This window comes from Candoia aspera, chromosome 1, assembly GCF_035149785.1.
Source record: "Candoia aspera isolate rCanAsp1 chromosome 1, rCanAsp1.hap2, whole genome shotgun sequence".
NCBI lineage: Eukaryota > Metazoa > Chordata > Lepidosauria > Squamata > Boidae > Candoia > Candoia aspera.
In genome coordinates, this window is record NC_086153.1 from 228,260,567 (window position 1) to 228,276,421 (window position 15,855).

Sequence of the window (15,855 nt, forward strand, 5' to 3'; positions counted from 1 at the left end):
ACTACGCTATGAATAAACCAGAGCCTGCTTCATCTGAACCAGTGTCTGTGTGTTACTCGGCGGTAGGCAGTGCATGACAGTAGTTTATGCTGGGATTTTTATTGGATCATATACCTATAATTAAGTGAAAAAAGTAATAAAGACATTTAAAATAGCCTCCTACCAAACAAAAACTAAATAAATATTTTTAACTTTAGAAGACAGAAGGCAAGATAGAAGCAAATTGAAAAGGGCAGTGTTGTGATGTATACCTTTGGTATATATTTTATCTATTCAGAACTGTCTCTTCTTAATTCCAGAAAGGAATATATTATTGAACTTGATAAAATAAGTTGAAAAGATATAAGGAACTTCAAAGAGAGAGATTATAGAGCAGAAACACAGGAAATGGAGCACTAAATGGCAATAAAATGTCTTTGAACAGTTCAAGGAAATTTGATGTTTCCTTTGATAGTGACAACTTTTTTGCCTAAATGACAAAAAATATCACTCACTGCCTGAGATTCCAACTGCAGATTGTCCTTTAGCAGACAGTTGTCATTAGAGTCAGTGTAAAAAAGGGCTGTTTGTTAACTGGCACAGTTGACTTCAGAAAGGTAGCACTGAGCTCACTGCCAGATACTTACAGTCAGGTAGTGCTGGCAGTCTTGGATGAGATTATGACTAAGATCCAAAGCCTTCAGGACATTCAATAATTGCTTAGTAGAGAGAAGAAAGAATAAGAGTTTAATGATGACAAATGGATCAAACCAAAATAACAAGTAGTCCAAAGATCAGATGGCAAGTTATAGTACAATCATTCAGAAATCCTTCCTACCCCACTTTCTGAGAAAGACAGTCACTAGGAAAAAGACTAGTAACAGGATTATTATTAGATTGTATGCTTATTTCTAGCAATCACCCTCTGTTACAGTATTCCATTTCAAAAAACTGAGTTTTCACCACCTGTTACACCTTACTTTCACAACATACCAGTGAATCATCCAAGGTTACAATAGAATTATAGCTGAAGTTGGCTGTCTGTAATTCCAGCCAAGGAAGTGCAGAACTGAGATCTCCTCCACATGCAGAAAGGATCTCCTGTAAATATAGAAGATAAATTGCAATGTGATCAAATTAAGGTGGCTGCATGTGCCTCTCAGCAACTTACTTTGAAGTTTTTGCTTCAAGATAGAAAGACATTTCACGCTAGGAAGCACTTTAAATATCCATTTCCTTGGGGGGAAAGTGTTGTGGTGCTTGAAAGTACCATGCATAACTATGGACTCCTTATTGCCCACTGGCTTAAACACTCATAAAGAGGACAGACTGTGAGTAAAATGATGTCTGTTTAAAATAGGTATGGGCAACTATAATTCAGTACCTTTTTTACAGTCCCCAAAACCACACTGCTGAATTTTGATGGCAAACTTGCCAAGAAATCACACTGGAATTCCCCACAAGATTTTGATAGAAAAAAGGCACTTTCATTCTTCTTTAACATATCAGAATTCATATACTCCCATAAGAATATCATCATGTTATATATTGCACCTCTCAACAACTGCCACAATTTTGTTTTTACAAAAAGTGCCTGTGAATCACAGTCTTGTCAAACAGCAACCTACCCACTACAATATGTAACTGCATTTACTATTAAACTATACATGACATTCATTACAATTCAATACCTTTCCCAAAAGCTATTTAAGAACAACAATAGGGCCAGATCAGGTATAGGAACATACAATTCGTAGAGTAGAGGAAGTTCACTGAGAGGGAAGAAAATGAGAAAGACTTAAGGCCTTTCTTTTCCCTACCAAAAACTGTTCCTTGTAGGGCAAGAAGCTGTCAGGAGGAAGCAATTTTATTAAGAAAAAAAATCTCCCTCCTTTTTCCTCTAATTGAACTTCAGCTTACAACCATAGTGTTCCATACAACTCATCAGGAAAATATTAATGCAGGTGCCTCATGACAGTCTCTCCAAGATGCATATCTTTTGCCAGCCATTCTTTTCCTCCCAAGGCAGAAAAAAGTCCAATATGGAAAATCCCCACTCACTTCCAGGGAGTTCACACATCTGGAACAGGTCAAAGCCTCCAACTGGGAATAAACAAACCTCAGGCCCCGCAGACAGTGCAGAGGGAGACATCTCAGCTAAAGTGAGGAAACAAAGACAGAGGCAGGCATATAAAAGAATATCCATCACAGGTTTAATAACCCCCTCCCTAGACATGAGAATTCATATTCTAGACTGCAGTAAAGAAATCGTTTCTCTCCAGATGTTGCTGAACAACTGCCAGCATCTCTCATCCATGCCCTTGCTAGCTTTCACTTCTAAAAGCTGTACTTCAGCAAGTTCTGTAGAATTTCAGCCTTGCCCACCTCTGGTACAGTAGGATCCTGTTTATTTCATATGTACTTTTTCTTAACTCAAACAATACCACCTTGCAAAAATACAGTTGCAGCTTGGTTATGCAATTTTGTGATCTCTTTGAGCCCTTTCTTTCACACTGTTACATAATTGTTATATCAAATTTAGAAAGATTCATTTTAGACCATGCAGCAAACTAAAATTAATTTCAAATACTATGAAAAAAAGCTTCACTATGAAATTCTCACTATCCAGCTATATATGCTTTTGAGAAGCACTGCTTTTGCTCCCAGAGATATGCCAAACCAGAACTTACTCTATACTTAAAAGGACTCCATAGCAGTACTTGAAACTCACCTCTAAACGTCGCAATGATTTAAAGGGGAAAATCTTCACAGGAGCTGATAGAGAACGATCAGGGACATATATGAGCTAAAAGAAAGACAAAGAGTAACACCAATTATTAGCAGAGGTACCCAATACTACAAGCCCATCTAAGGCAATGGGCTAGAAACCAGGGGGCCATGTTCTAGTCCTGCCTTAGGCATGAAAGCCGGCTGGGTGACCTTGAGCCAGTCACTTTCTCTCAGCCCAACCCACTTCACAGGGTTGTTGTTGTGTGGAAAATAGGAAGAGGAAGGAGTATTAGGTATGTTCGCCGCCTTAACTTATTTATAAAAATAATAAAGGTGGGATAAAAATAAAAAAATAAAAAATCTTATCCCCAAATGGGCAGTTCTGCCTCCCACAAAGTTCTATGAAACCAAGCTGCTGCCCCTTCAAAATGTTCATCCTTACATCAGGTCAAAGAATATACCTAAATTCTACATTCTATTCAGTGAAAGCCAAGCTAAGCCTAACACCAAATTATAGACAGTAGGCACATGACACAACCTAGAAGACCCCAAACCCAATCTACAGCCAAAACAATTGCTATGACAGAGCAAGCTCCGTGAAGAACAAAGTGGAACAAAGATGATAGTTTAAATAGAAAGGAGACTTTAACTGGAAACTTCTCATGATAAAGTCATCATAAAGATATATAGGCTGACTAACCACATCAAGTGGTACATTGTGATAAATTGACATGAGGGCTTTAGATAATCATCAAAGGATCTGTTCCATGACAGGAGTCTAAGATACCATCATGTTCCCTTCTGCTTTGTTAAAGAGGTTTCAAATTTTTTAAAAAGTGAACTCTAACAATTCAAGCACACCTTTACCCAGACAGCAATTTACCTGGTCACAGTTGAGTGTCCACTACACAAGCTTTATAAGTTCTCATGGCCCATCTGTTGCAATGAATAGGTTTCAGGAAGACTTTATCTCATTTCTCATTTAAAGGTTAAACTTGAATTCAATTCTTTAAATAACAACACAAACACCATTTTTAAATTAATTTCTTACACTAAGTTAGAGTTCCGCAGCATAACTATCTCAAAATAGGAAGCATATTTCAATCCATTCCTGTATATAATCTCTGCTCTTGCTAAATGTTTCATGACCATCAAAGCCTGAACTTACTGAAAAGATTACACGTCTTTCACCTACTGGTGTCACAAAGCTCATTTCATAGAAATAAGATTGTTTGACAGGAAAAAAAAGGCAGACACTTATTAGCTCAAGTTAGTGACACAGACCTAACCACTTCAAATTCCTAGCCATTCTTTACCACCCAATATGTTGCTAGTTTGCCTACCAAGTTAATTGATATGCATACTTTGCAATTATATGCCTAGTTAGCAATTACAGAGAAGTATAACACACAAACCACCTAAATTTCAAAAGGAAAAAACCTGTCCAATTTTGATTGGGCTGCTTCAAACCTACTGCCTCTAATGAAGCCTTACATGACATATATGAAACTTCCCAATGAAGTTTTCAACCATGTTTCTCTTCAACACTCTAGTGGATTATTCACTCTTCAACACTCTAGTGATAAATCTTTTATGCAGACATTGAGATCTCTAGAACAGAGTTGCAATAGTGTACTACCGTTCAAGACCTCCACCTTCAATTAGATAATGTATATTCACTTTGCCTTGTTATTTACCACTGCGTGTCTCTTCAGTTATCTTGAGACCAAATTGCTAAACATTCACTAACAGCAAATCCAGCACATTCCAAATCCCCAATCTGCTTTTTGTCTGCTTGAACAGATGGCATGGATACACATTTGCAGCCAAGAGGAAGCTAGTTCCTTTGCTAATCGTTCACCACCTCCTCAATCTTCTGCCAGCTAGACCTGGCAGAAACTTCTGTTTCCCACACAGTAGTTTCTAGACAACAGAACAAAGAACACTCTAAACATATTGTAATTTCATCAGGAACATCATCAACTTTCATACTTTTTTTGTGAAATAAACCTACTTAAAGCAATTTCATTATTTTCTTACATTATTTCTTATCTGATAAGAAATCTATTCTAGACTTATTGAGCACTATAAGATTCATTTAGTTAACCACTGCATACAATGGAGGATGATATTCTATCTTCATGCTGTTACTAAACAAAACTGCAGAACATTATGCATCCAGGAGAATGCCTGTTATCATAGCTAAGTTGTATTTCGACATCAGTTTTAAAAAAGCATTGCTTCTTAAAAGATTTTATGCAGCATGTTCCCCTGTAGATCTCACAGAGCTAGGGCCAGTCAGTAGATTAAATGGACTAATAACCTAATTCAGACTAAGAGCATTTCATAGGCTAATAATTAATTTCCCCCAACTCTCAATATTCTAGACTAAAGAACAGCCATGAAGAGCTTTATACTATCTAGTTTAATTTGCTCTTTACCAACTTGCATTAGGGAGTCTTCCCCTCTCCCATATTTTTATTAGATTTGCAATTTGTGATGCTTCTCAGTGCTTGAAGTTAATATACAGATTGTTAAGATTCCATAGTATTTGAAACAAAATGTCTTATGTGAAAGCAAAATTAACATCTCTAAGATAGAATTTCAACAGCACTGATCCAAATTTCTGGGTGGAGGAACATATGGCCCTCTAGAAGTTGGTGGAGAATCTATCTATGAGGTTGCTAGTAGTTGAAAATGACTTGATGGCACATAATCAATCAAAGATGTTGGTGAACTACAAATCCCTCACCATTGTTTATGTAGGGTGGAGTTGTTGAAAGTTGCAGTTCAGCAAAATCTGAAGACCACAGCTCCTCCATTCTATCATAATTATCCAACACAGTGGTAATATTCAGTTATATCAATACAACCAAAATATCCCCACTGCAAGGTATCAGCTTTTCCCCAAAGCAGATATCTACTTCACAGAACCTCACATTTCAGGACACACCTTCAGTGAGAGAGTTTTTTGCAAGACATCAAAGAGAAACTGGGCTTGAAGAATAGCAGATGTTTCAGCAGGGTGTGATGAGAGTGCAATGAAGCCATGATTCTGGTTTCGTGGCAGTAGATACTGCTCAAAGATCTGATTGAGAATCTGAAGTGTGGAAGTGAATAAGGTCAAGGTGCTAGTACCATCCAGAATCAAGTCCCCTGAAGAAAAAAAGAAACATTAGCATTAACAGATCAATGTATACTCACTGCATAGAATAACTGCATTAAGGGAGGTCAATAACATAATGTAAAAGTGTCATATTTGCCACCCTTGATATAAGGGATGAAGCTGGCAAGGGAGGAATGAGTGGTTGTCAGGCTAGACAGAATCATTATGTAAACACTAAGCATATGCCTCCCAATCTCAAGACTGGGAAGAGAGCAACACTTTATCATTGTCTTGAAAAGGCAAGAAGGAAAGGCCTAACATTTAAATCCTAGACTTACAGAATGAGAGAGAAAAACCACACTTGATTTCTGTGTTTCTGTCTTCTACCTTGTATGTAATAAAGCCATGCTTTATCTGTGGGCTTTTACTGTAAACAAGTTTCTGGATATTGGGTTGTGTCTGGAGAGTCAAGATCTACTGCTATACCGGCCATAAAGTCTAACATTTAAAGTCATAGGGTGCAAATTACAGATTTCAATTGATGTTAGCTAGAAATGAAGATCTTACTCTACACATTCCACAGAGTGATATACAAAGTATATTGCACTCTCCTGAACTACAACCCCCCTTTATACTTAAAGTATTATATTCACTACAATGATACAATGCACCTCTTCTGGATTACATAGTTAGATAACTGGAAAAGCTGCAATTAAGTTTACTATACATGAGAAGCGCTATCAAAAGAAATGCTTTGCAGAAAGGAAACAACATTTATTCTTCTGGAAATGACACTTAGGGAAGTATGGAGCTTATACTACAGAACCTTTCAGAAAGCATAAAGGTTTAAATACAGTTATACAAGTTAAGTGAAACATCGTTTATTGATCAACCCAATTTTCTGGGTTCATACTATGCAGAGAACTATAAGCTAACCACAAAAAGCAGTTGGGCAATTTGTGTTTCATTGTGTTGTCCAAACACATCTAAAAGAACCTTTCTCAGTGAAGAATGAGCAGAGGTGAAAAGTATATCCCTGGAGAAAGTTATTTAACACAATACATGGGCAAAACCTCATTCTAATATATCTCCATTTAACCTAATACATGCACCATAGAGTTTGGATTACCTTGGATATCTATTACCAGTACACGCTGAGAGAAAAACACTCATTGTGTTTTGCTTAATAACACTAGCAATGGAAGTTCAATTAATTATTTTCTCCTGTCTAAAACTCTGCTGCACCTAAACCCACAGCTTCAATAATAACCCACTATTATTATTAATTTAAGCAGTCATTGCATAGATACACCCCATGACAAAAGGGCAAGGCAAACCCAAGGATATAAATTTATTTCCATCCAGAGTACAGCTAAGACCATTTTCCAAATGTTTTAAAGTAAAGTTCTCCACACCATTAGAGCCTCACCAGAATCCTGTAGTAACTCTGATAGACTCTGAAGCGTTATTTTCTTGGGCATAGAGGGTGCCATCTGCAAAGACAGAGGGAAAGAAAACGGAATAATGGTAATTTCTTGGGAACCAAAAAGCTCAAGCCACATTTAGGTATCTCAACGCAAGCTAATTCAAAAGAACTGTAGTTAACCAACACGCTCATTAAAGCAGAGACTGGCAAGCCACAATCCCTACCTGAGAAAAAGTCAAACCCCAGTGAAGAAGTGATTGAAATAAACTTCTCTGTGCAAAGACTTAGAACCACCAGGCAAAATCTGGAGCTAAACCGAGGTAGGCTCCGAGGCCAACCCAGGCGCTTCCTAAACCCAATGTTGCAATACTCACATGCAGGCGCGTGACAGGACCACAATTATCCAACCCCCTCCACTTATTTAAGCAAGGGGCAGCAGCCCTTTTTCCACTCAACCCCTCCAACGAACCCTCAGCGACAGAAGACCAGAGGAAATTTTTTACCTACCATAAGCAGGCCGCAGAGTACTGTACAGGAATTACTAGGTTTCCTCCCGCTCTATGACAGGAAAGGGAAGCCTGTCGCAGGAAAGACAAAGCAACAAGCACATGATACAGGCAACGCCAGCCGGCATGGAGGTAACCATGGTAACGCTCGCGCAGCCTCTCCACCACCTGAAAAACCCGCCTCTGGAAATCGATGCAACCTCACCATAGATAGAAAACAAGGTACAGAGTCCTTTACTCGCTTCCGCGTTACCATAGAGCACGTACAAAATTGTAGAGATTGTCCTCCGACTCCGCCAAACGGAGGGAATCGGTCCCGCCTCTGCTCTTGTATGGTACCTTCCGAGTTGCCCCGCGCCATCGCCTTAGTTCCTTGTAACGGCGACTTCGGGGTCTTTTTGCTTACTTTCCCAACCCGCCTTGTAAATTTTCCCAAAGCCATCTGATCCCTCGTTCTCCACGAGGAATAGCCAAAGCTCGTAATGCCACTTAGAACAAAAACCACCTTCAGAAATGCACCCCTACCTCGGGCATCCGAATAGCAAGCAATGTCCCACGTTCCTGAAACCAAATTTCCAACATAGTTTCTGGGTGTCTGTGAACTTAAACCTGGAACTGATTTTCACGGTTTAGCCTCCAAATACGTGGCATAATATTTTTAACCCTGTTTAGAGAGCTTGGGAAGAGGATTTTCAGTGCTTTCCAGAACAGTAAGTAGGGACTCTTGCATTTCAGATGGCTTACTGTGCTGCATAAACCCAGCCGTAAAATGGCTGCAGCAAAGTCTCAAGATTCCCTTTTTTAAAAAGCTGATTTATAACGGCAAGTCAAAACTAGATTATGATTTACATTAGCAAAAATTCAATCATTTTTTCTTTTATTTACATCCACTGTAAACCACAATTCTATAATATTCATGACCATATTCATTTGTTCTTGTGTACTTCCCATTTTAATTTTGCTATTGTCTTCTGGGTGTATAGGGATGGGTAACTTGCAGCTTTCTAAATGATGCAAAACTACAGTTCTCATTCATAACCATTGAGCATACTGGCCCTGAACATGGTTCCCTTGCATTATTTTAAAATGTGCAGCTGGCATTTAAACAGTCTGGATGTTGTGGGGAAAAAATAAAAATCAGCTGCCACTAAATTGTTTTTGGGTGAGCTTCTGAAATTGCTCACTACATATATCAATGAAGTATGGAAACAATTACTTATACTTATTTATGGTGCTCCACCCCAGTTTGTAATTATAGCTACTAATTCTATCCATAATCCATATTTTCTAAATTACAATCACAACCAGAGAATATTAAGAGCTGGGATCCCATATTAATGAGAATAATATAAAAATAAACCATTTAGCAAGCTTTAGGAAAAGGGATTAAAAATTAGGGAGGAGAAATAATAAACCCATTAGCTGATGGAAAATGGATAGTTTCTTGGTCCCTGAAGCATTTGGGCGCTTCCCCGTGTGATTCTGCACTAAACTGGAAGCACACTAGATTTCTGTGTTCTTACGATGCCAACAGTGCTGAAGAGCTGAGCTAATTCATTCTGATTCAGCTGCAGCTTGGTTTAGTTAGTTGAAACCCCTGGGAAACCAGTGGCTTACTTTCCTTATTGGAAAGATCCCTGCTCCTGTCTCCTGAGCTTCAGATCTCTAAAGGAAATTCTAGTTTGACAGCTTTGTAAACTGTCCTTTGCAGCTCAGATAAAAAGAGCAGGGTGAAATTGAGATGCATTTGATCAGTTTTCCCTTGTCTTCTGCTCTGCACTAGCAGTCATGCAAAGCACCAGACTGTTTTTATTTCTGTTTTTTCTGGTGAGGGTTACTACAGGACCTGCAGAAGCTCAGGAGAAGCAGTTATTTTCATTCATTGTTACTAACATCTCAAGTCTTTGGATGACAGCCACTAATCTCCTTCAAACCACTTCTGAGGACATTTTCTCAGGCTTCATTTCCATGCTCTACTCCATACTTTCTCAACCTCTTGACCCTGGAGGAACCCTTGAAATATTTTCCAGGCCTCGGGGAACCCCTGCACATTCAGGCTCAAATATAGGCCAGAAGTTACAAAATTTATATTTGTTTCATGTGTAGGCCTATATATATGCATTAACAGTGTTCTTAAACTAAAAATAAAAGAATGAAACTTACCTCTTTAATGTGAAGTTGCCGAAATTTGAAATAATTTTTTAAATAAATTGTGATCTCCTAGGGAACCCCTAGTGACCTCTTATGGAACCCTAGGGTGCCAATGAACCCTGGTTGAGAAACCCTGTTTACCTCTCCAAGGTAGTTGGATCATTGGTGAGTTACTTTTAAACTCACCAATGATCACTCCGCTGACCTTAGAAGCTGGGATCACAACCAGTGGTCTCCGCCCACATGACCAATAACAGCACGCAAAAATTTATCATTCAGTTAATGCCCCATGCAAAGTAATGTTGGTTCTAGAACAATAATCACAAAAATATCCATTCCATCCAAAAAGGAAATTGAATTAATTTTTAGAATTCTTTTGGAACATTTGTCTGGTAATCCCTCCCACTCATTTTTTTTAATGGGTTGATGCTGTCTGGCTACCACACATTATTCCTCATATTATTAAAAATCCCATTGAAAGCTGTTAAAGAAACATTTATTTATTTATTTATATTTCACATTTCTGTCACTGCCCATCTCCCCCGAAGGGGGACTCTGGGCAGTTTACAACAAAATAAAATCACAAAACATAAATTACAATACAGACCATCATTATAAATAGATAAATATAGGATCCTTGTAGCGAAAAGCTCTCATTCAATGGGGAGGGTACTATGGTGCCAGCCACCCCCAGGAAGAGCTATTGCCCTTCCCATCCTAAGCAAGGTGGCAGAACCAGATTTTCAAATTCTTCCGGAAGGCTGGGAGCGAAGGTGCCTGCCTCACCTCCGGGGGCAGAATGTTCCAAAGGGTGGGCGCCACTGCAAAGAAGGCTCGCCTCCTGGACCCTGCTAGATGGAATTCCCTCGCTGACGGGGTCCGTAGCATGCCCTCTCTGCATGACCAGGTGGGATGGGACGATGTAATGGGGATGAGAGGGTCCCTCAGGTGCCCTGGCCTCATGCCATGTAGGGCTTTAAAGGTGATAGCCAACACCTTGAATTGGACCCGGAAGCAAACCAGCACCCAGTGCAGCTCGCGCAGGAGTGTTGTCACATGTGCCGATCTAGAGGCACCAATAACTAACCGCGCGGCTGCATTCTGGACCAGTTGAAGCTTCCAGGTACACTTCAAGGGTAGCCCCATGCAAAGCGCATTGCAATAGTCTATATGGGAGATGACCAGGGCATGAGTGACTGTTCGGAGGGCATCTCACTCCAGGAAAGGGCATAGCTGGCGCACAACACGAAGTTGTGCAAAGGCCCCTCTGGCCACGACTGCCACCTGCTCTTCAAGCAGGAGTCACGAGTCCAGGAGGACCACAGGTTCTGCACCAGGTCTGAATGGGGCAGTGCAACCCCATCCAGAACTAAAGAAGAACTTCCTGGATGTAGAAGAGCCATCAACCCACAGCCACTCCATCTTACCAGGGTTCAGCTGAAGCCTGTTGTTCCCCATCCAGGCACCCACAGCTGCCAGGCACTGAGACAGGGCAGACACTGCATCGCTTACCTCACCCAGGATGGAGATATATAATTGAGTATCATCAGGATACTGATGCTACCTCATCCCATGGTGACAGATGATCTCACCCAGTGGCTTCATGTAGATGTTAAATACAAGAGGAGAGAGAACCGAACCCTGCGGCACCCCACACAAGAGGGTTCGAGGGTCGGACCTCTCATCCCCTATCACCACAGATTGGGACCGGCCCTGGAGGAAGGAGCTGAACCAGCGCAAAACCACGCCGCCCACCCCCAACTCCCTGAGCCGTCCCAAAAGGATACCATGGTCGATGGTATCAAAAGCTGCTGAGAGGTTAAGAAGAGCCAGGATGGATGCACTCCCCCCATCCCACTCCCACCAGAGATCATCCATAAGCGCAACCAATGCAGTCTCTGTCCTGTATCCTGGCCTGAAACCTGACTGGAAGGGGTCTAGGTAATCTGTTTCATCCAGAATCCTCTGGAGTTGTAACGCCACCACTTTCTCAACCACCTTCCCCAAAAAGGGAAGGTGGGAGACAGGACAAAAATTGTTCAGCACAGTAGGGTCCAGTGATGGTTTCTTGAGGGGGGGGTATACCAGAGCTTCCTTGAAGGCAGCCAGAAACACCCCCTCTCTCAAGGATGTATTAACCATCGCCTGGACCCAACCACATGTCACCTCCCAGGCTGCTTTTACCAGCCAGGAAGGGCATGGGTCTAGATGGCACGTGGTGGCATTCACAGTCTGGAGGATCCTGTCCACTTCCTCAGGCCCAACAGGATCAAACCGATCCCAGATAACCTGGTAAGTACCCTCCCTCGGTATCTCCTCAGACTGTGCCTCACACTTAGAGTCCAACTTGGAACAGATCTGAACGATTTTATCCTGCGGATGCGCAGAAAACTCCTCTGCACAGCTCTGTAGGTGGGTAACTGAGTCCACCTTACCCAAAAGGGAATGAGAGATCTTAAACAGGGCCACCAGGCGGCATTCTGCGGACACAATAAGAGCGGAGAAATATTGACGTTTTGCCACTCATTGCCACAAGGTAGGCCTTATCATGTCACCAGTTTTTCAGCCAAGCACTTTCCCCATATAGGTAGTCCTCACTTAATGACCACAATAGGGACCAGATAATTGGTTAAGCGGTGCAGTTGTTAAGTGAGTCACCACATGATGAGACCCGATTTTACAACCATTTTTACAATGGTTGTTATGCGAATCCAGCTTCCCCAATAGACATTTTGCAAAAACCTTTTGCAAAAAGGTTGCAAATCACAATCACATGACTGCAGGATGCTGCAACTGGTTGTAAATGCAAACCGGCTGCCAAGTGCCCAAATTGCAATCGTGTGGCCACAGGGGTGATGTGATGGTTTGCAACAGCCATTAAGTGCAAATACCAGTTGTAAAGCACTTTTTCCGAGGCTGTCGTAACTTCAGACCATCATTAAATGAATGGTCGTTAAGCGGGGACTATCTGTAGAGAGCTAGTTTGGTGTAGTGGTTAAGGCACCTGGCTAGAAACCGGGAGGCCTTGAGTTCTAGTCCTACCTTGAGTTGGGTTAATTGAGCTGGTCACCTTCTCTCAGCCCTAGGAATAAGGCAATGGCAAACCACTTCTGAAATCTTGCCAAGAAAACTGCAGGGACCAGTCCAGGCAATCACCAAGGATCAACACTGACTCGAAAGCACACACACACAAAAAACCTTCCAGTGCTTCAAACCATGGTTGCAGACTGCAGTGGTGGGGAAGAAGAAGCAACAAATTCTAAATAAAATCATACAGTACCTTTAGGCCAAAGGAAGTTATGGAAAAGGCACTTCTACATTAATTGCAAGTTTCAATTCCACTGGAATATCCCCAAACCCTTCACTGAATGCAAAAGGGAAAGAGTTAAAAAAAACTCAGGCAGCTTGGTGCTTTGCATATCTACACACTCCAGTGAAAGAGAAACAGGAGGCAGACAAGTCCATCACATTGCACTTAGCATATCTGTTAAAGGGCCAGTGGTGTGGTTGAAACTCTGGAGCCAGAAGGAGGGGTGAAGCAGAGTTCCTCCAATGGTGAAATGGTTACTCTGCAGAGTTTCATCACTATAAAAAGACTGACATTGTTCTGTGTGTGAGTGAGAGTGATTTGGGTTACATTTGAGTCAGCAGAAGATTGGCTCACTTGCCAAACTTCTGGGATTCACAGAAGTCTTGTGCCTTGTGTAGAAATGCCCTCCAGAGGATTAGGGAGTAAATGTAAAAGCATTGACAGGTGGAAGTGCCCTTAGAATCTTTAATATGTTACCTGCTTCATCTGCTCTTAGAGAGAAATTTTGAATCTTCATGTCAAGGCTTTTCTTGTTAGATGAGTTATTATAAGGCACCAACAGTTGCTCCTGTCATTCCTGCTTATATCCTTTTGAGAAAATAGCTGAGGGTCAAATAACCAGCTCTAATTTCCAAGGGGAAAAAACTGCATTAATAATTAGATTTTAACAAGAAAGACAAGTATGAAGGACAGATTTGTTATTACAGTTGATAACCAAAATACCCTTCCTTCCCTAACTTCTAACCTGGCTTCAGTATCGGGTTAAAACTAGAAGCTGCTTTAAATGTACACCTATGCATGTCAATGCATTTACAGTCTATCAGCAAGAATTTTCTGTTGTTTATAGTACATGTGAGAGTAATTCTTTAATTGGTTGATTATTTATTTGTATTACAAATAAAACTGTAACACATGCTTAAATGCTGCACATGCATTGTCCAGTAATCACTCTTACAACAGCCCTGAAAGTATTTTTATCCCTCATGGTACATGGGGGGGAAGGGGGCAGACTGAGATGGGCGACTAAAGAATTCCTAAGAGGAAGCAACATTCAGTGACTCACTGACAGTGGCTTAGCCAACAGACCACGATAACTCTCACATCGTATATGGAATACTGTACACTGAAATAGAATGCACACACAACTATGTGGAACTGGGAGAATACATACAAGCATAAATGAGAGTATGCTGTGGTGCCCACCCACAAAGTACAGAGGGTCAACCCAGTACCATGCTAATTAGGCACAGTGATGCCAATGTCCCTGGATCAGAGAAGCTACTTGTGACCCTCCCTCTCCAGAATAGCCACTTGCTCAGCTGCTGTCTGCTTCTGCAAAAAACAGCGAGTGACTCATAGCCTTGCAGCTCACCACCACACAGAATTTCAAATAAAGGAGAGGAGCAGCCAATGTGCAGCTCGTCTCTAAGCAGAGCCAGTGGCGGTGGATGGCTGCCTGCGGTAGAAACAGAAAGCTGCTGCGCTGAAGAGGAGGTGGTGGTGGTGGTGTCTTAGCCCAGCCACCCTACCTGAGCCACTAGCAGGGAAATGGACACATGTTGAGTGATCTTCAGGAGGAAGGAGGGCACAAAAAAGGCAGTTGCAGCAGTGTGCATTCTGTGGACCCCTGGCTGGAGGCAAGCAGCTCTCCTTCTCAGCAGCTGCAAGGTACTGTATAACCTCTTTTCCTCCCACCCCCTCCTGCCTGCCTCCCTCCCATTCTGATCCAGCATCTCCATTACCCTGACGTGACCAGGTGCAAGGCAGAGATTTCCCCCATCAAGCAGCGCCTGGGTTTCTATGATAGGATCCCTTTAGAAGAGCTTTTCCTCTTCTCTTTGCCTCATTGTAGAAGAGTTTTTAGCTTCCAATCATCAGAGTGTCAAATCCTTTTGGCGAGAAAGGGCATTCTAAGCCTCTGCCAGGGTAGTAGACTGCAGGATGTAAGTATGCCGTACAATTGTTTAGTGAATGCAAGAGAGAGAAAAGGGCTGAGGCACACATATGTGTGCGAGGGCAAGTGTATGTACACTCCCACCTCTCAGCAGCATACGATCTAGTCTATTTGGCATGCCAGAGGAAGTGCAAGTAGTGTCCTGCTTGTTAAATCTGCAGTCCTCTGACCAGACGAGAACCAATGCAACCCCTCAGGCAAGGAATCACCATCTCCTTATTGCTCATAAGGATTTTATTTGAGGTAAAACTTGGCTCTGGAAACTATTTTCAATGGCAGGGCTCAGTGACAGAAAATGTAGCAGTAACAAAGAATAGACCATCTTTGAACAAGTACAAGGTACATTTCTGTCATCAACTCTGCATATTTGGAATTAGTGGCCAACACTTCAGTTTCAGAGGGTGTGGTTGTGAGGAGGGTGTGAGCTCCAGTACTACTCACAGAAGGCAATTCCTCTTACTATAGCAAACCACATGTAAAAATTATCTCTCTCTTGTGCCTCTGTACATGCTGTATGTCTTCATCCATTTCTCATCAGGGTAAGATCCGAACTTCAGATATGCACAATGTGAGATTTTAAGCAATTGTTTCTTGCCATGTCGCATATTCAGTCCCTCTCTCCTTGTTTCCTTTTGGCACCAACAATCTATAATTTGCGAGTGACGTCTGTCTCTAATCAAATCTGTCCTCTTC

At 41.5% G+C, this 15,855-nt stretch overlaps 2 protein-coding genes across 3 annotated transcripts in view; one reads left to right on the forward strand and one right to left on the reverse strand.

The window, feature by feature from the left end:
* Positions 1-7,923, reverse strand: part of STK11IP (serine/threonine kinase 11 interacting protein) — a 33,630-nt gene extending 25,707 nt beyond the window's left edge. Inside the window, exons 1-7 of one of the 2 annotated variants that reach the window (XM_063288966.1) lie at positions 7,749-7,923; positions 7,245-7,308; positions 5,663-5,865; positions 2,711-2,785; positions 2,041-2,136; positions 973-1,080; positions 627-698 (exon numbers count right to left, since the gene is read on the reverse strand). In XM_063288966.1, the coding sequence (XP_063145036.1) occupies positions 627-698; positions 973-1,080; positions 2,041-2,136; positions 2,711-2,785; positions 5,663-5,865; positions 7,245-7,308; positions 7,749-7,751 (621 nt within the window). In that variant the 5' untranslated portion in view covers positions 7,752-7,923. The remainder of the gene's footprint in view (positions 1-626; positions 699-972; positions 1,081-2,040; positions 2,137-2,710; positions 2,786-5,662; positions 5,866-7,244; positions 7,309-7,748) is intronic. The other variant, XM_063288965.1, reaches the window with a different exon arrangement.
* A 6,823-nt stretch (positions 7,924-14,746) lies between these two features.
* The window catches only part of SLC4A3 (solute carrier family 4 member 3), a 58,607-nt gene continuing 57,498 nt past the window's right edge, over positions 14,747-15,855 (forward strand). Inside the window, exon 1 of the mRNA XM_063288967.1 lies at positions 14,747-14,876. The gene's annotated coding sequence lies outside the window, so the exon portion shown is untranslated. The remainder of the gene's footprint in view (positions 14,877-15,855) is intronic.